This window comes from Boleophthalmus pectinirostris, unplaced genomic scaffold (genome assembly GCF_026225935.1).
Source record: "Boleophthalmus pectinirostris isolate CB_2022bp ecotype Guang Dong unplaced genomic scaffold, ASM2622593v1 HiC_scaffold_13, whole genome shotgun sequence".
Classification (NCBI taxonomy): domain Eukaryota; kingdom Metazoa; phylum Chordata; class Actinopteri; order Gobiiformes; family Gobiidae; genus Boleophthalmus; species Boleophthalmus pectinirostris.
In genome coordinates, this window is record NW_026571036.1 from 24,820,781 (window position 1) to 24,837,848 (window position 17,068).

At 38.6% G+C, this 17,068-nt stretch overlaps 1 protein-coding gene across 1 annotated transcript in view; it reads right to left on the reverse strand.

Moving 5' to 3' along the window:
• The window catches only part of ezrb (ezrin b), a 35,293-nt gene extending 18,604 nt beyond the window's left edge, over window positions 1–16,689 (reverse strand). The window contains 3 exon segments of the mRNA XM_020939903.2: window positions 3,751–3,834; window positions 14,441–14,534; window positions 16,468–16,689. Of these exon segments, the coding sequence (XP_020795562.2) occupies window positions 3,751–3,834; window positions 14,441–14,452 (96 nt within the window). The 5' untranslated portion in view covers window positions 14,453–14,534; window positions 16,468–16,689.
• Window positions 16,690–17,068: the final 379 nt, after the last annotated feature.

The following is a 17,068-nucleotide window of genomic DNA, read 5'->3' on the forward strand; positions in this document are numbered from 1 at the left end:
CAAAATCAAATCAGGTACTAATTAATACTAAAAGTAGCACTGAAAGTAGATACTCATTTAAGTATTGAGCAAGTCACATTCACAGGACAGAAATGAACCTTTCTTGAATCGCTTTAGATATGTCATGAGCTGTATCAGAAGTGGAAGACCACATAGACTAGTATACAACCATGGACCATTTTGGAACCTACATGGATGCACGAGAAATTACACAGATATAAAATGACATGGTAATATCAAACAGTATATATTTTTAAATACTGAAAGTTACATTCTATAAGGAGTATCAGAATCCAAACTCAGTATTAAATCTTATTGTTTAGTATTGAAATTGAGTCTGAAATGTTAGTATTGTGACAACATTACATAAAATTCAAGAGTTCTGCTTGGTTCTAGATATGTACTAACGAGACACAGCACTTAAAGTACTTGACAGTACATACACAACAGTGTAAGTAGCTGTAACCAGAGCTGCAACCCAGAACAGTCCTCACCACTACTGAAGACCACACCACCGAGCCAGGCTTAGGGAGTGAGCTCACACAAGTTACTCAGCCTTTCCATTCTCCGGTCAGCACAAGCTAAAGCAGGCAACTGTGTGGAAAACAGAAGTGCACGGCTAGACAGTGTCTCTAATACTGGAGGAGAATGGCTTTCAATGCCATATTCTGGATACAATGTTTAAGCTACAGTGATTTTCACGACTAGGAGTACGAGGCCATTCCTTAACCCTACAGATTGTCCAACTTCTCCAAGGTGACACATCCAGATGTGCCATTGCAAGGAGATTTAATGTATCTCCCAGCACAATCTCCAGAACATGGAGGAGATTTCAGGAGACAGACTCTAGGAGAGCTGGACAGGCCTATAGAAGATCCTCAACCATCAGCGTGACCCATATCTGCTCCTTTGTGCAGGAGGAACAGGCTCTACAGAATGACCTCCAGCAGGACACTGCTGTGAATGTCTCTGCACAGAAACAGACATCATGAGGGTGGCTTGAAGACACCATGTCCTGTAGTGGGCACTGTCCTCACCCCCCAGCATCATGGAGCTCAGCTGACATTTGCTAAACAACACCAGAAACGGCAAGTCCACCACTGGTGCCGTGTACTTTTCACAGTTGAGAGCAGGTTCACCCTGAGCTCCTGTGATAGATGAGCAATTTGGTGGTGGGTCAGTGATGGTCTGGGGAGGCATATCCATGGAGGGACACACGGACCTCTTGTGATATCCCACAAGGGTGTGACAGGGGCCGGATTGGTGTCTGGACGCCGGTTTGTGGTCCGTAGGTTTGCGAGTCTGAACTCCATGGGCCAGGGAGGCTGGGTTCAAGAAGCCATGTCTGCCGGAGGCCGGCCTCTGCTTGGGGGGATAGGGACTGGCTTAAGCCATCCGTATCCTGTAGAGGGGCTCCGTGGGAAGGCCACTGGGTGACGGTGCATCTCGGCCTTGCTTCTGAGAGATCTTATATGCGGGAGAGTGTCAGCATCCCCGAGCCGCGTGCAGTCAAACCCACTGTGATATATGTCAGTTGGACCAGTTTTGGTTGGTTTGCAAGTGAGATGAGATGGTGCTGCATCACAAATAGTACAGAAACAACAACAAAGTAGAAATTGCGGTGGCCCATTGGCCAGAGGAAAGTCCCTACATGATCTGTTACTTGTCAACAAAAGTTAAGATGCAGCAGATTTTAGCGATATCTGGATGTTTGGATTTTACAAATAAATCTGACAGATGCTCTGCACATCAGGCACAGCTGATTAACCACAGTTATTACGACTTTATTACCACTGTCTGAGGAATAAAGGCGCGGATCAAGGTAACACAAGACTGTACAGGACAGCAGAGCACTATACTAGAATAAATCTCTGTAAATGTTGTGAGGATTATACACAGCTCTTTACTTTACAAGTCTGTGCAACTGATGAGCTTCAACTCCAACTCCTGTTTTGTAGTGATCTGTCCCAGAAACTGTGATATATATGTAAATATGAAACTAACAGTGATCATAATAATCTCCTAATCTCCTTTACGAGCATCTTGTCATGGCCTATTTCTCCCGTTTTGATTGTTATTCTGGGATTTATTTTTGTTCATGCTCAGCCTGCTATGAAAGCTTGCTTAGATCAAAACGTCCCTGTTGGGCCGGATCGAGACAGTGAAACTGGTCCGCTTTCACACCAGGTCAAACAAAAGGAACTCACAGGTGTTCTGAACTCAAGTCTGCTTGAAGTGGACCAAATGGTGTAGGTGTGAAATCCCCCTTAGCATAGCACTGTAGGCCACTCTCTGTAAACTAGGTTGTTCATCACCCACAGATGTGCCGTGTAGCAAGGTGCAGTGTGCCCCAAACAACACATATAGATCTGATTGAACCATATTGGTTTTAAGATAACCCAACTGCTCAGATACAGTATTGCTGAAGGCTTGGTGTTCCCTGTCAAGGACACACATTCTTAGTTCAAAGAAAAAAATATTGTAGGCTCATTAGGTTGGAGCTATTGACAAACTAGTTCTACAGGAAGGAGGCAAAAACAAAGTATTCCCTTGAGCTGGTGCATGAGGAGGTAACACGTCCTCTAAATCTGTGCTGAAGTCAGAGTGTAACTTGAGTTAAGAGGTTGCATCCAGTCAACCACAAAGAAATGGCTGTGTATTGGCAGGTTATCAGTGGTGGGAAGAGTAGTCAAAAATTTTACTCAAGTAAGAGTAACATTACTTCAAAATAATATTACTGAAGCAGAGGTACAAAGTAGTGGTCCAAGAAATTACTCAAGTAAGAGTAACAGCAAAAAATAATTTGAGAAAACTACCACTCAAGTATAACTTAAAGAGTACCTATCAGGACGTAACAACTGATTTATCATTTTTGAATTTGATGTAATTTGAAGGACAAAACATGCACAAAATCTTGGTGTTCAAAGGATCTACCACAAAATCAAAACCAAAAAGGAGCGGTGCAAGAAACACAAATGTTCAAATCATTTCATATTGTCAACATAAAGCTTCTGTCACTTGTAGACACACACACACTCACAGTGGGATGAGAAACCAAAATGTTTTACTCAAGTGAGAGTAGTGCTACTTCAATTAAAATATTACTCAAGTAGGAGTAAATGAGTAAACATAGGAATTACTCAAGTAAATATAACTACCCACCTCTGCAGGTTGTCTCAGTGTTACTCATTAAACAGAAAATGTAGAATTGTGAACCTTAAAAGTTCCCCTATGTTCACAATTCTGCTTTTTATATGTTGTGTTTGCTTGTCTCTATGGAGATGTTATTGCTTTGCCGGGCATGTTCCACTGTACGGCATTACCGCTCTCCATGGAGAAAAGCAGGTCATGTTAGATCTTTGGAGAGGCACCCACACTTATTTAAGAATGTATGTTTTGTCATGAAAACATTTGAATTGAATCCTGAACAAATGAAAAATAAAAAATAAATAAATAAATAAATAAATAAATACATACATACATAAATAAATAAATGCCATACTGTGGAACATTCCGGGAAAAGTAAAAATATAAAGCTGGTGATGGACTCCCCACCTGAAAGGCGTATTTTTAACAGGTGTATTTTTTTTTCCTTGATTGTATATTATTATATTTATTAACACAGACAATATACTTCTATTTTAATGTGACATATCTCAACCCCAACTGTATAAAAATCCTAAACAAATAACACGGTATGGAAGATTGTGTTAGTGATTGTGTCCAGTGTGTACAGTGCAGAGGAGGTACCTGGTCAAAAAGCTGTTTGCCGGTGGTGCTGGGCTGGATGGCAAACTCCAGCTCTGCGTCCACAGTGGTGACACGCACGTTGACCTGTGGAGCCAAAACAGGAAAAAGGATCAACACGAGAACAGACAAGAGGCAGAGGGCAGCAGCTAACGGCCTCCCACTGACTTGTGGCTTGTATTTCTCTAGACTGGAACAAATTACATCCATCGTTTTGAGTCACATGACCTTTACCATGGTGACATACAACACACACACACAACTAAAGGAAAAATACAAAATGGAATAAACGTCATATAAATAGACTGTGATCCATACAAGGCGTTTGTTTCTCAGCATAAGAGGTGAGTTTCATTAAATGACTGGTAACTTTAGCTTGTGACTTTACAGATTACTGAGGTTAGGCTATTTGAAGAGGACTAGTTAAAGAATACAAATCAGCTCACTTGTAGTTGCAAGTGAGCCACTGTGCTAGAACAAAACAAGTCTAACTTTGGGTTCTCCTCCAAATCTTAGAATAGAAATGTGCTCCTTTCCCCCAAGGAATATTCAACAATATTCTATGAAATCTTTCAATAGAAAGGTTCACAAATGATCAGCCAAAGTAACAATCAGCCTTTACCTTAGTTATTATATTTGTAACTTGTTCTGCACTTTACAGGCTCGACGGTCCCTCTGACCAATCACAACACATCCAGACTAGACAAGGTGGGTTAAACGTCGTGCCTGATGACAACACCCAAACTAGAGGGAACTGATCCTCCAACCTTCTGTTTGGTGGAGTTTGGAGTTATTAAAGAACAATGACCTTCTACATGTCGATATTTTAAAACTGAGTTGGAGAAAAGAGATTAAATGACATACAATTACGTGGTAAATCTGTGGACTCAATCCCAGACAAAAAAATGATCAGCTTCAAAGTATGGATATTTCAATCAAATACACCATGTAATTTCTTAGGCCATTGCCCCATCACAATTTATAAATTATAATATTATGTTGTAGAATGTTGTGAATGCAAACTACTGAGCATTCTTTTTCAAATACCTGATCCATAATTTCCAATAAAAGCGTGTGGATGTAAAACCCGCCCCTTTGCCTGGCGTGTTTGCACTGTAAACAAGGAGGCCCGCACACAGAGCCGACTGAAGCCATGACAGCGGAGAGTGTGGGGAGTGTGGGGAGTGTGGGGAGTGGGGGCTGGGCATGTCAAACACACTCACTTTAACACACAATTATTCATTCATAAATACAGGCGTTTGGGTTCAAATATTTGACACTCCATAGATAACATTAAAAGGACAAAATAATATTACTCATACTGAAGTAGAAGTATAAAGTAGCAGCCCAAGAAATGACTCCAGTAAGAGTGAAAGTGTACATGGAGAAGCTTCTGCTCAGGTAAGCGTGAGGGTAACTGTTGGGACATTGTAAACTGCTTCATAACTCAGGTGATTAGATGTGCAGTAGTTATTAGTAGGAATGCACGCAGTTGTGTTGTGATAGCGCTCTGAACGGGGAGTGACGTTGGTAGGGAGTGTGGCGGGAGGGGCCTCGGAGGGTCAAAAACAAAACTGAAACTTCTTAATGTGATGTTTTCGAAGAATATCGCATTTTCAAAACAATAAAAGGTAACATGGTAATCTAAATATATTACGTGTTAAGACTTAAACCATAGCATAGTCATATCCCTAGTTTAAATACTGCACAGAATTTGGTCTTTTCAAAGGATAAACGACAAAAGGAGAAAACTACCTCATACTGATTCACGTGAAGGAACACATCTAATCTAGAACATCATCTCAACTACAAGTAAAAGAATGTAGTTTTAAAACCACTCTGGGCAGAACAATTATGTTAAAAGGTTACTCAAGTAAAAATAATTGAATACTACACACCTCTGATAACTAAGGACCCTGGAGAATTTCGTAGTTCAGGCTGGTAAATTGAAAAGACAAGCATTTACAAAACCATTATAAAAAAAAATATGTAGAGATTAAGATTAAAGAGTAAATCATTAAACAGACCATCAGCCAAAACAATAAAACATTTAAACAAGAGGATCAACTCCATGGTGTAGTTATTCCACTATAATCTCTGGACAATAACTCAGTTTCATCCATACTCATTTGAAGAGTGAATCTTTCATTTAAAGGCTCGTGCATACATTGTGCATCTTAGATTACCAATTTAAACTGTTGTTCACTTTGAATATATTAAAATTTTTTGTTACTAGTTTGACCTGTTTGGTTTAGTATATCATTTTATATTCTGGATGGGCATAAGCTGCAGATGCTCTTGGACAGGATTTTGTATATGGGCCCGGTCAAGCAGAAGTAAACAGCAAGGCCAAAAATTCAAGTTAATGCATCTGATATAAAAATTTATTCAACAGATAGCATATGTACTCTAGTTTATGAAACTGTTGACCTTTTTTCTGTACCATTTTTGGTTCTAAAGTTCCATACGTTTTAAACAGACCATGTATGAAACATGGAACAAATATTATTTGCCAAATTTCAAAGATCTGCAAATCATGTAAATAAATGGATGTATTTCATCATATCTTGTGTTATTCCATCTTTGAACTGTTGGTGAAGGTACATGATTTAAAAAAAAAAAAAATTATTTAAAATGATAAAAATTTGCTTGGAAGGACTGACAGATTTTATAGAAATAGTTTCCTTTCATTTTGAAGTAATATTAAAGTATTCAGAAGAAAAAAGTTGACAAATTATGTAAAATCATGCACCTTCTACTTGTTTGCACAATTTTCCCTCCGTTACTTTTCCCTCCGTTGCCATGACCTTTCTTAATAAAAAATCTCATTACTCAAAAAGTAAGAGGTTTTTCAACCTAATCTCGAACCATATGGTAGAAAACTATATGAAGCAAATATTCAAACCAGTTTGTTAAGGATATGTAAGTGAGAACCACTAGTTATCACTGTTTGGATTTATTGCCCAGAAAGTGCTGCATATTTCATTCCCTCCTTTACCCACATGAGTTTTTAAATTTTTTGCCAACAACTTGAAAGAATATCACAGGTTTAACTTTACCCTGTTGGAGTGTTAACTCTTTCCTACATTCTGATACTTTACTTATTTCAGTAGTCCCTCTAGTTTCTGAATAAGAGCTATTTGAATGTCAAAAATCTGCCCGTTTCCCTCCGTTACCACTTGACCGGACCCATATTGAAGACACTGATATAAGAACTCAGCTTCCCATTTAGTTTTGTTTTGTTTTGATCAAGGTCATATGTACTTCAATTAAAACCTCCTGCACATAGCACACATACAACAACAGTGATCACCTACTCCAGTTTATCTCCAGAGCCTGACATCCATTCACTCCCATGGAACCCAAACCTATTATGTCTGCGTGAATCACTGTTCAAAGCACAGAAAGGGAGAGGCTTTACAAACGTGGAGCCGCCCCAGTGATTAATACATCATTTCACAATCATAGACCAGCAGAATAACTACTGCACTGATGACAATGGCCACAATTGACGTCAACTCTGTCCTCAATTTCTCCATATTAGATTGAAGTATATGAATCAGTCAACAAAGCATGGTTGGAGAGAATATATGGAAAACAGGAGTCACTCTGTAAAGTTTATTGTGGGTACATTCTCTGTAGTTTTAGGTTTACATCTCTCCTACAGGTGGACCATGTACCGTCATTTCCAGTATATCGAGCACATCTGAATATAAGCCGCATCACTAAAGTCGAAGGTCGCCGTCGTTTTTGAATTATGGAACTGCGTCAGGGTCTATGCACCGCAAAGTAATTCTCTGCCACAACACGAGGAAGCGCGTTCCCTTGCTTGTCTGTGTTGTTCCGACACATAGTTAGAACATTTCGGAGGTGCACATCAGTCGACACAGTTGCTCTGAGGAGGGGGTTCAAGGCGACGCAGACTCTCTGCATTGTGACGCAGACGATTTGATGCATGACCGTAAATTGGGCTGAAAGCTTCGACGCATCACCTCCGTCTCTTCCCATGCTCTACTGTGCATGTCTCCTGCAGAGAGAGTGTCTGTCCTGTCTGTATCATGTCAGTGTCTTGGAGGATTTCAGCAGATTTCAGGCTCTCTTGGGGGCGGGGCTAGTTGTGTTGATCAGGTATGAGTGGATGTCCGGCTACTGAAGTTTGAGACGTATCTTCTTGTCATTTCCACACTCACCTGCATTTAACGCATACAGGTTATTAAGACGAATCCCACTCACTAATGTTCATTTAGCATCATAACTTATTTTATCACAGAGCAATAAACTGTTTTAGTGCTCACAACATCACTAGCTCATGTTGTAACTTCATGTTAATCGCACAGACAGCAGTGCTTTCTGCACTCAGGCTGCGCATGCATCTGCTGTGTTGCCAAACCATATGGAACCATTGTTCATATAAATGGACAATGTGCCAAACAAATAATCCATCCATATATTAGCCGCATGGTTGATTAAGCCGCTGTGTTCAAAGTGTGAGAAAAAAGTAGCAGCTTATAGTCAGGAAATGAGGGTAACTTTTCTGATGTACGTCCTGTATCTACTTGTAGAGCCATTGTCGACTAAACTAGAAAAATTCTTGGTCAACTAAAGGCACGCCCATCGATTGATTAGTTTACTAAAAAACTACTATGATATTACCATGTATCTGACCAAAACTGCACTCAAAACTACAATATTTGTGCCAATAACTAAACTTAAATCATTCATTTTCAGTGTACATCAAAACATTATTAGTTTTCTGCAAAAGCTACATTTTACAAAATGATGCAGTCCCTATTAAAACTGTACTAAATAAATCTCATTGTACAGTTGATGTATTTGACCTCATCTCAAAACTGTATGTACCTCACTTTTCCAATACTTCATTTTAAATGGCATCATAGTGTGCTGAGTATTGACTGGAGTTATTGAAAAGCGTTGGACACATCGCTCATCCCCTGTACATTTCCTTGAGTGTACAACTGCTCACGGTCTCCAGTGGAAAAACAAACATGAAATAATAAAAGACCTGACAGGACTTTTGCCTTATATGTCTCCTTTAGCGTACTGCATTTTCAGATGGTGTCTGTTGGGATTTTGCTCACAAAAACAATCAGACTCCAGATATAAGTCTCTCTCCAGCATCTGAAATTATGATTCTCAAAATATTAAACTTTTTGAGGACTTTTTCCATTCAGAAGATAGACTATTTTGTCTTGAATTGTTAATTACTATGGCAACAGTCCTAATTTTTCATCACTCTGAAACCCAGGCTTTCACTACGGTCATGTGACATTACTGCATCCAGAGTTTCAACAGGGAGTGTTACACTATTACAGTGTAAATGTTGCAGAAAAACTGCAACAGCTTGCTGCAGGAAAACTTGAATTTCCCTCTGGATCAATAAAGTCTCTCTCTGTTTCTCTCTTTCTATGGGGTATTCATTACTAACACAAATACTCGATCCATTGGAAACATGTTGTTTCCATTCAAATGTTTAATAAATTTCATTTTTGAAACGTATAAACCATGTCGCTCCACAGTCAGTGTTCTATCACAACACAATCAGAAATGACTGCACAGCACATCAGGTTTGTGAAGTGTAGTGTATTTTTTGATCATGCTTTTGTATTAGGGATGTAGCGATCCAACAGTACTGAACATCGGCACCGAAAAATCAACACTGAAAAATGTGTTGGATCTGATAGTGTGATAGGTTAGAATGGTACTATATGGTACTATATATAATACTATGCTCTGTGTGTGTTGCTGTCATGTTATTCATAATGTGGTTTCATGCTAAGAGGTTAAAACAGTAAAAGGTTTGAAATAAATATTCATTTACATAAGCCTTCAAAATAGTTAAATACAGTTAAAAATCAGCTAAAATGTTTATTCAGTTCTATTTTTCAATAATATCCCGGTCATTTCATTAAACATAATTGTAATCATATCATCAGATTGTGCACCATTTCTCCTCATTGCGTTAAATTTCTGTGTGAGAGAAATAACACACGATCACTGTCGTGATTCCTTCTCCCAGTTTTCAGAGGTGCAACATTCCCCATCTCCAAGGGTACAACATTATCAGCTTCCAAATATTGGTCCTTATATTATTCCTACTTTGGAATATAAATGAATGAAATAAGATTATTTTACTGTTTGTAGAAAATCTCATAATATTTAAACTTTTCAGTAAAATCTGTTCTGTGATCTGTTCTGTGACTCCATGACGGATAAGTAAGAGCTCCATGACACATTTGGATCCGTTCAAATGTGTTTACGTTTTGTTTAAAGAAAATCAATGTTGATATCAGTCTGTGTGTGGAGAGAACATTATAAAATGATAGAAAGTTGATTTTGCATACCTCATCTTTCAAATTAAGCTTAATTAATTTTGTTTAAAGAAAATCAATGTTGATATCAGTCTGTGTGTGGAGAGAACATTATAAAATGGTAGAAAGTTGATTTTGCATACCTCATCTTTCAAATTAAGCTTAATTCTATGGTGGGATTTTCAGTTTTGACTGTCTGAGGGTGGATGTTTGACCTGGTCTATGGTTAGTTCAACAGTTCAACACATCGGCATGAATGAACAACAAGTGGTTTCAGAAAGTGGTGTCAATTATTGAGCCCCAAAGACATGATTGTTGTCAGCTGGACTTTAAATCATAAGATGAACATAGTACATTTGTGAACTTAGTCCCAATCAGTTGGGATCAAGGGGCAGTTTTGGTTTGATATTTCTTTTTGAAGCAGTGAACCTCAGAGAGTTATACCCATAGGTGTCAAAGTGATGTAAAGTTACCATTGCCATAGCATTAACAAATCAACACAATAAATACATAATTTGGATGGTAGAAAGTCCTTAATTCTAGAATGTGATGATGTCATACTTCCAGATGGGGACAAGAACCACTTCCTCCAATTGATTACATTGTTTTTGTCATGAAAACCTGATTTTCTATTAATAACTACACCCAATAACACAAATTTGCACTTTAAAAATATTCAATATAGCTGCCACCCATCAGTATTAAATATTAGTATAGAATGTTGTGATGTCATCTAAAACCCAGCAATAGGCTCAGATTCTCCATGTGACATTATGACATCAAATTCCACCACAACCAACCTATTAGCCGCCTGTGGTCTAGTCATCAGTCTGAAAGGAACTCACATGGGAGCAGCTGTGAGAATACACTTTAGTGGTTTAACAGTGAACACCATTCAATATTTGACCCTGAAGAAGCAGCTATGTTCCTGCCATAAAGGCATAAATAACAGCAAACACAGGCAAACAGAGGCCATTGTGAGCCTGGACCTTTAGCATACACTTTCCTCCCATCAATAGGAATCCTTTCAACTGGAGCCTGCATTTTATTGCTCCCTACAGGAATTACACATGAGGTGGACCTGTTACCACAGAGTGCAGTGGGACATCTAGAGTATCCCACCAACCCAAATGCTGGAGGTTCGATCCCGGCTCTGGCCTGTGAATACTGTCTTGTGTACCTGTGTCTTTTAGCAAGACCGTTCATTTTCCTCAAAAGTTGTATTTTCAGTTTTACTTGCATGAATGAATGAAATCAGATCACTGGTGGACTGATTTTGCACTTGTGACATAAAAACCTGCATGAAAGTTCAAGTTAATATAATTACTGAATTGTTTTGGACTATAAGTGGCACTTTTTTTCATGGTTTGGGTGTTTCCTGCGACTTATACTCCGGTGCGACATACACATTAAACTTTTCAGACTGACAGCCGCGAGAGGCTCTAGTCTTGTGTGTCAGTATCTAGTACTACTGTTACTCCTGTACCACTGTCACTCAGCCTGTTGTTCTCTATTCTGTTGTCATTTCTATAACTTGCCTTTCAAGATGAAATGTCAGCTCCTGGTCTCTGATTTTACAAAAAATATTTCCCGAAAAAGTGCGACTTATATATGTTTTTTCTTCTTCATTGCTCATTTTTTGGCTGAAAGTACGGGATGTCTTTACTTCTGTGGGGTATCTTATTAGCTCACTGTGTTACCTTTTATTGTTAAGAAAATGTTATATTTGCAGAAAACATGTTTTATAAGTATCTGTTATATATTATAAGTCCCCTCTCCCTTTGCTCCCCATGCAAAGTCACTCCCCCTTCAGAGTGATACCACAACACAATCAGCGTGCATCCTGCTAATGAAACTACTGCACATTACATCAGGTTTGTCAAATTGTGTACAGTTTTGTATCGTGATTTTGTCTGTCTATGGAGAACTGTGTGGAGGAATGGATGGCGTAGACTTGTGGGCAGAGCAATGCAAAGAATCGTACAACTAACAGAGGGCTCTGGAGAGTTTGCAAAATTGCATAACATGCATGTTTTTGGTGAGGGAACGTTATAACAAGGTAAGAAAACAATAAATTTTGCATAATACCACCTCTTTATAGAGGTTTTGTATTAGGAAGGTCCTTCTTATATAGCAAAGCTTTATATTTTGACTTCCTGGTTGGACATGAGTGAACATGTTCCATAACGTTTTGCAACCATAAAGTTAGAAAGGGCCAAAAACTGTAATTTACACAATCAGTTCAACTCAGCACTACTTCCTATCATTTTCAGGTGACACTATAAGGCCAAGTTACAGGTCAGATCCACTGAGAGGCAACACTGCTCACAGTAACCCCCATCACATGTCACTCAAGCTCCTGGTATAAAGTCTGGGTAAAACGACATGTTTTTCAAGGTATTTCTGATCAGTAAAAACACATAAGAAAATAAAAGCAAGATAAGTGAAAAGAAAAGTTACACTGTGCCCCTTTAAGTAAAGTGATTACAAATGTATATCTGGGAAATGGGGTATTTTGATCAATTGTAGGTTTTGGAGAAACATTTATCATTTTAGTTCACTCAATAAAATATATGTTTTATTGATTAGAGTTTGTCTTTACGTGGTGATATCTGTACTGTTTCTGTTGTGCAAAATTTGCAGCAAAGCTACATTTATAACAATCCCAAAACATTACTCAGTACTCAAGTAGCATACTTTTTTACTCTTATACTTATTGAGTTTGCTGCGTTTTTAAAGCCAACTCTATTTTCCATATTCAATCAAAGGTGTTTTTATGGTTAAAAAAATATCTATCCTTAATACTCTAAAAAATATGTATCCTATGTATTTGGAGATGTAATGTTTTGAATGAAATATACAGAAATCTCATCATTAGATTATCATTATTATTATTATTATTATTATTATTGCTAATGTTACTAAGAGTTATTCATAAAATCCTGAGAATTATATAGCAGAATTTGTTCAATTCTCAGATTGCACATTTGTTGACCTGTTATATTGTTGTTTCTGTAATTACTGGGCCTATTCACATGAAACAAAAACTGGCACAAACTTCACTGTCTTCTTAGTTTCAGAAAGTGGTGCCATGTTGGCAGTTGAGACTTTAAGACATAAGTTTAATGTGACAAGTTCACGAGCCAGTCCCAAACAGATGATAAGAAGGTTCAACATTTGTGGACCATAAGTTAAATTATTTGTTTCAAACAGTGAATCTCCCATAGAGTTATATAAGCACTTGCTCACCATCTGGAATCATGACATCATCAAATTTTAGATTGTGAAAACATACAGTTTACACAACCCAAACGACTCATCTACACCTGACATTACTGGGGAAAATCCATTTACTTTGGGAAAATGGGGTCCAACAAAAAACCTTCAAAATGTAGGCAAAGTATACAATTCCTAGAAGAAGTGCTGCAGTAATGTACAGACAGAGGTCTAGTCCAAATCACTGCTCTTAATCATCTGTCAAAGAAGGAAATGTTTTGTTTTTGTTTTTCATAAAATACCTATTGGCACAAATGGCAAAAGCAAAATAAAGTTCCTGGTGACATAAGTATAGGTCCAGTTCATTTGATTTAAGGAATACTAACAACTCAAAGGACAAGAATAAAGTGGGAAATTAAGAAATATGTAGGTTACTTTTTGTGTAGAGCTCATTTTGAAAAATCACTGTGGCTTATCTCCATAAAGTTCATTCATAATTAATGACAGTGTCTAGTAGAGTTGCTAAAGTATAGGGTTGCCAAAAGTATGAGATACTAATTGATACTAGATACTATATTTGAGCAGGCTACACTTTCTTGAGCTGTATCAGAAAAGTCTAAGAAAACACAGTATACACCCACTGTGGAGCATACCTGGACAACGGAGGAATTCTAAAAGAAAGTACTATGACTGAATGTGTTCTGATACAACTAGGGATCATTCTAATACTATTGGGCAAAGACTTTTTCAGTATTGATACTTGTTTAATCGAGTATCTAGTTTCAATATTAGTTTTTGTGTTGTTTAGTAGCTGATACTTTTTCCATATTTTTGACAACTAGAATAACTGATGTACAATGGAGAACACATTAAAACTTCATGAGTGCTCAGCACTGTACTCCTAAAGCTCTTTTTACAATAGAAGACACTGTTCCAAAAATGTAACCCTTCAACAGAAAATGTGATATTATTAATTATAATTTTGTCATATTGGCTATCTCTGAATTTGAACTTATTCTGTGATTGACAATAGAGTAGAAAAATAAGAATCTGAATGATTCTGGTATAAACAAAGTAGAGCTTTAAAAAAAAAAAAACACACAAGAGTGAAAGATGTTAAAACAGGAGAAGGGCTTGAGTGGACTTACGGGTTTGGGCATTTTGCGTCTGTCCTGTCCCTGGATGTGGCTGGGGAGCGGTGGAGTTTCGGGTGAGGTGAGAGCGGTGTGTCCTCTGCTCCTCCTGCGCTCACACAAAGAAGAGAAACGAGTTTGAGCCGCTGCGCCTGCACTTAAAGCCAACCACAAGAGGAGTCACTGTGATGAATCACCACCAACTGAGCAAGAGCAAACCGGAAAGAGAAGCAGGACATCTTCAAAATAAAAGTCCAAAATGAAAAAGAGAAGGTTATAGGGCTAAACCATTTGGGAAAAATTCTAATTGGGATTTTTCTGACAAGCATTGTGATGGTGATGTTTTAATAAGAGGATTTTGTTCAACATTCACATTTTAAACCCAACAATTTCGCAAAAAATGAAATAAGAACTGAGAAACTAATACAAGAACCATGTTACCTGGTTATCAGTTTTTTGTTTGTGGAGTGAATTATGGTACATAAATTGCCAGTTTGCTATTTTCATCCATTCAAATTGCAATTTTGCTCCAACTGTGATTAATCCTGCATGTAGAAGGTTGCTTGTCAAGCTTGTGAATGTGCTAGAAAGATGAGTGAGAGCTGCAAGACACATCACATTTATGAGATGTCCAAATTATTCAGTTAATCAATAATCATTGATGAATCACTTTCAGAGGCCAGAGTGGAGTTTTGTTGGCACGGCAATGCTAACGAGCAGCATTCTAACCATGCAAAGAGCTATATTCATGTTTTCATAGAAATCTATACTGGACTCGAATTTGTAGAGATGTAAAAATCAGATCTCTGCTTTGAGGAGATGGGGGATGCTGCAGCCAAGCACATGTCAGATCACAACAGAGCTCCACTCAGACCAGTCCTCAGGGCATTCACTGCTGTCAGTGTCTCTTTCATGTCATCCACATGAAGCAGCAACTGCAGTTGCTCCTGGTGAACTGCTTGTTTGGATCAAGCTTTCTGAAACCTATGACGTGTAACCAAGATCTGCACATTCTATCCTGAGCAAGCTCCTGGCAGCCACGTCTGTGGATTTGTATCACTGGGCAGCTACTAATGTTACTACAATACTAACATTTTAAAATCAAAGCTTGATACTCAATACTGATTATATATACACTGATATACTGATTTCAAAACACACACTTTTTAGACTATTTAAAGTATAATGTTATTTTTTGTTGTGTTTTATAGTATTTTAATACATCCATGTAATCTGATAATAGATTTGATATTGATCAAGAGTTTTCTATAATTATGAACAGCCAAATGATCTTTCCAATAACACTTGTTAACGTGAGAAGGCAGTCTGTACTTTTGATACTTCAAATAATATCTGGCTCTACATTTTTTGTCAAGAGGTAAATCAAGTCTTTTAAGTTGAAATTTTAAGGAGGAAGTGTTGTATGTTTATAACGCTCACACGGTTGCTTGGATCCAGTCACCATCCACAGACATGCAGCAGGTTAAAAACGGCACTTCGCCTCACCCTGTGATAAACTCCCCACCCTCCACTGTCTTAAACTCTCTACATACGCCTTTATTTGCGAACAAACCCACGCCCACAACCACTTCACTTAGAATTTTAGAACAATTACCCCAGACTCACTAGAAGCGCAATGTGACTTCACTAAAAACATATAATAAGGGACGTCAATTCCTTATATTTTACTGCGAATAAATAACCGCATTTTACGCACGTCTGGCACGGCTCCACGCCCACATCAGCAGGGATTGTAATCCAACAAACCAGTTATTCCACTCTTTGTCTCTGGACAAACCTAAGAGCGCCATATATAGACAGAAGATTTAACTTGTTCAATTACAACAAGGCGACGCGCTCCAGCCACAAACCCCTCTGTCCGCGCGACACTCCATCCTCCTCCTGGAGACACCTGTTGGGAGATTTGCCTCCCGCAACATTCATAAAGTACGCGTAAAGTCTATGGTATTCACTTGAATTCAAAGTTAGTGATTTGAGTCACACAAAAGAAAAGAGTGTGCGAAGTAGAGTAGGTCTCTTACCGGATGGTTGGAGACTTTAAATGTGATGTGACAGAGAGTGTTTTCCGCGACAGTCCCCCCTCCCTCCCTCCTGTCTATGGCTGCAGCCCAACATGGCGTATACCCACAGAGCCCGTGGCCAGTGCGCTACGTGCCCGCCCGGGAGCGCTGTTTTTCGGGTCAGAGCTTCACAGGAGGAGGAGGGTGGGTCACTCCAGTACACGCGCTTCAGATGTGATATTAAACTGATGATATCCTTCTGAGAAGAGCACATCAGACAGATACATGATCTTCCTTTTCTTGTCAAGTCATTCATTCACAACGACACACATCTTAAACACATGTGTGGTTTGTTTGTGTGCCTGTCACTTAGTGTCATAATAATATTTGTATCACTGGACATCCTGCATCATGTCGAAATAAAGGACAACCAGGCTTAGTCATGACCATTTTGCTTCTAAGTACTTAACATGCTTTGTAAATATCCCGTGACTCAAGACGCACTACAGCATATTTCATGAGTGCTCTGGCGCGCGCGCGTGCGTGTGTGCGTGTGCACAGTCGGCGCACGGTGAGGCTCATGTGGGCGTGTCTCGTATATATTCACTGGATTGATCGGTTT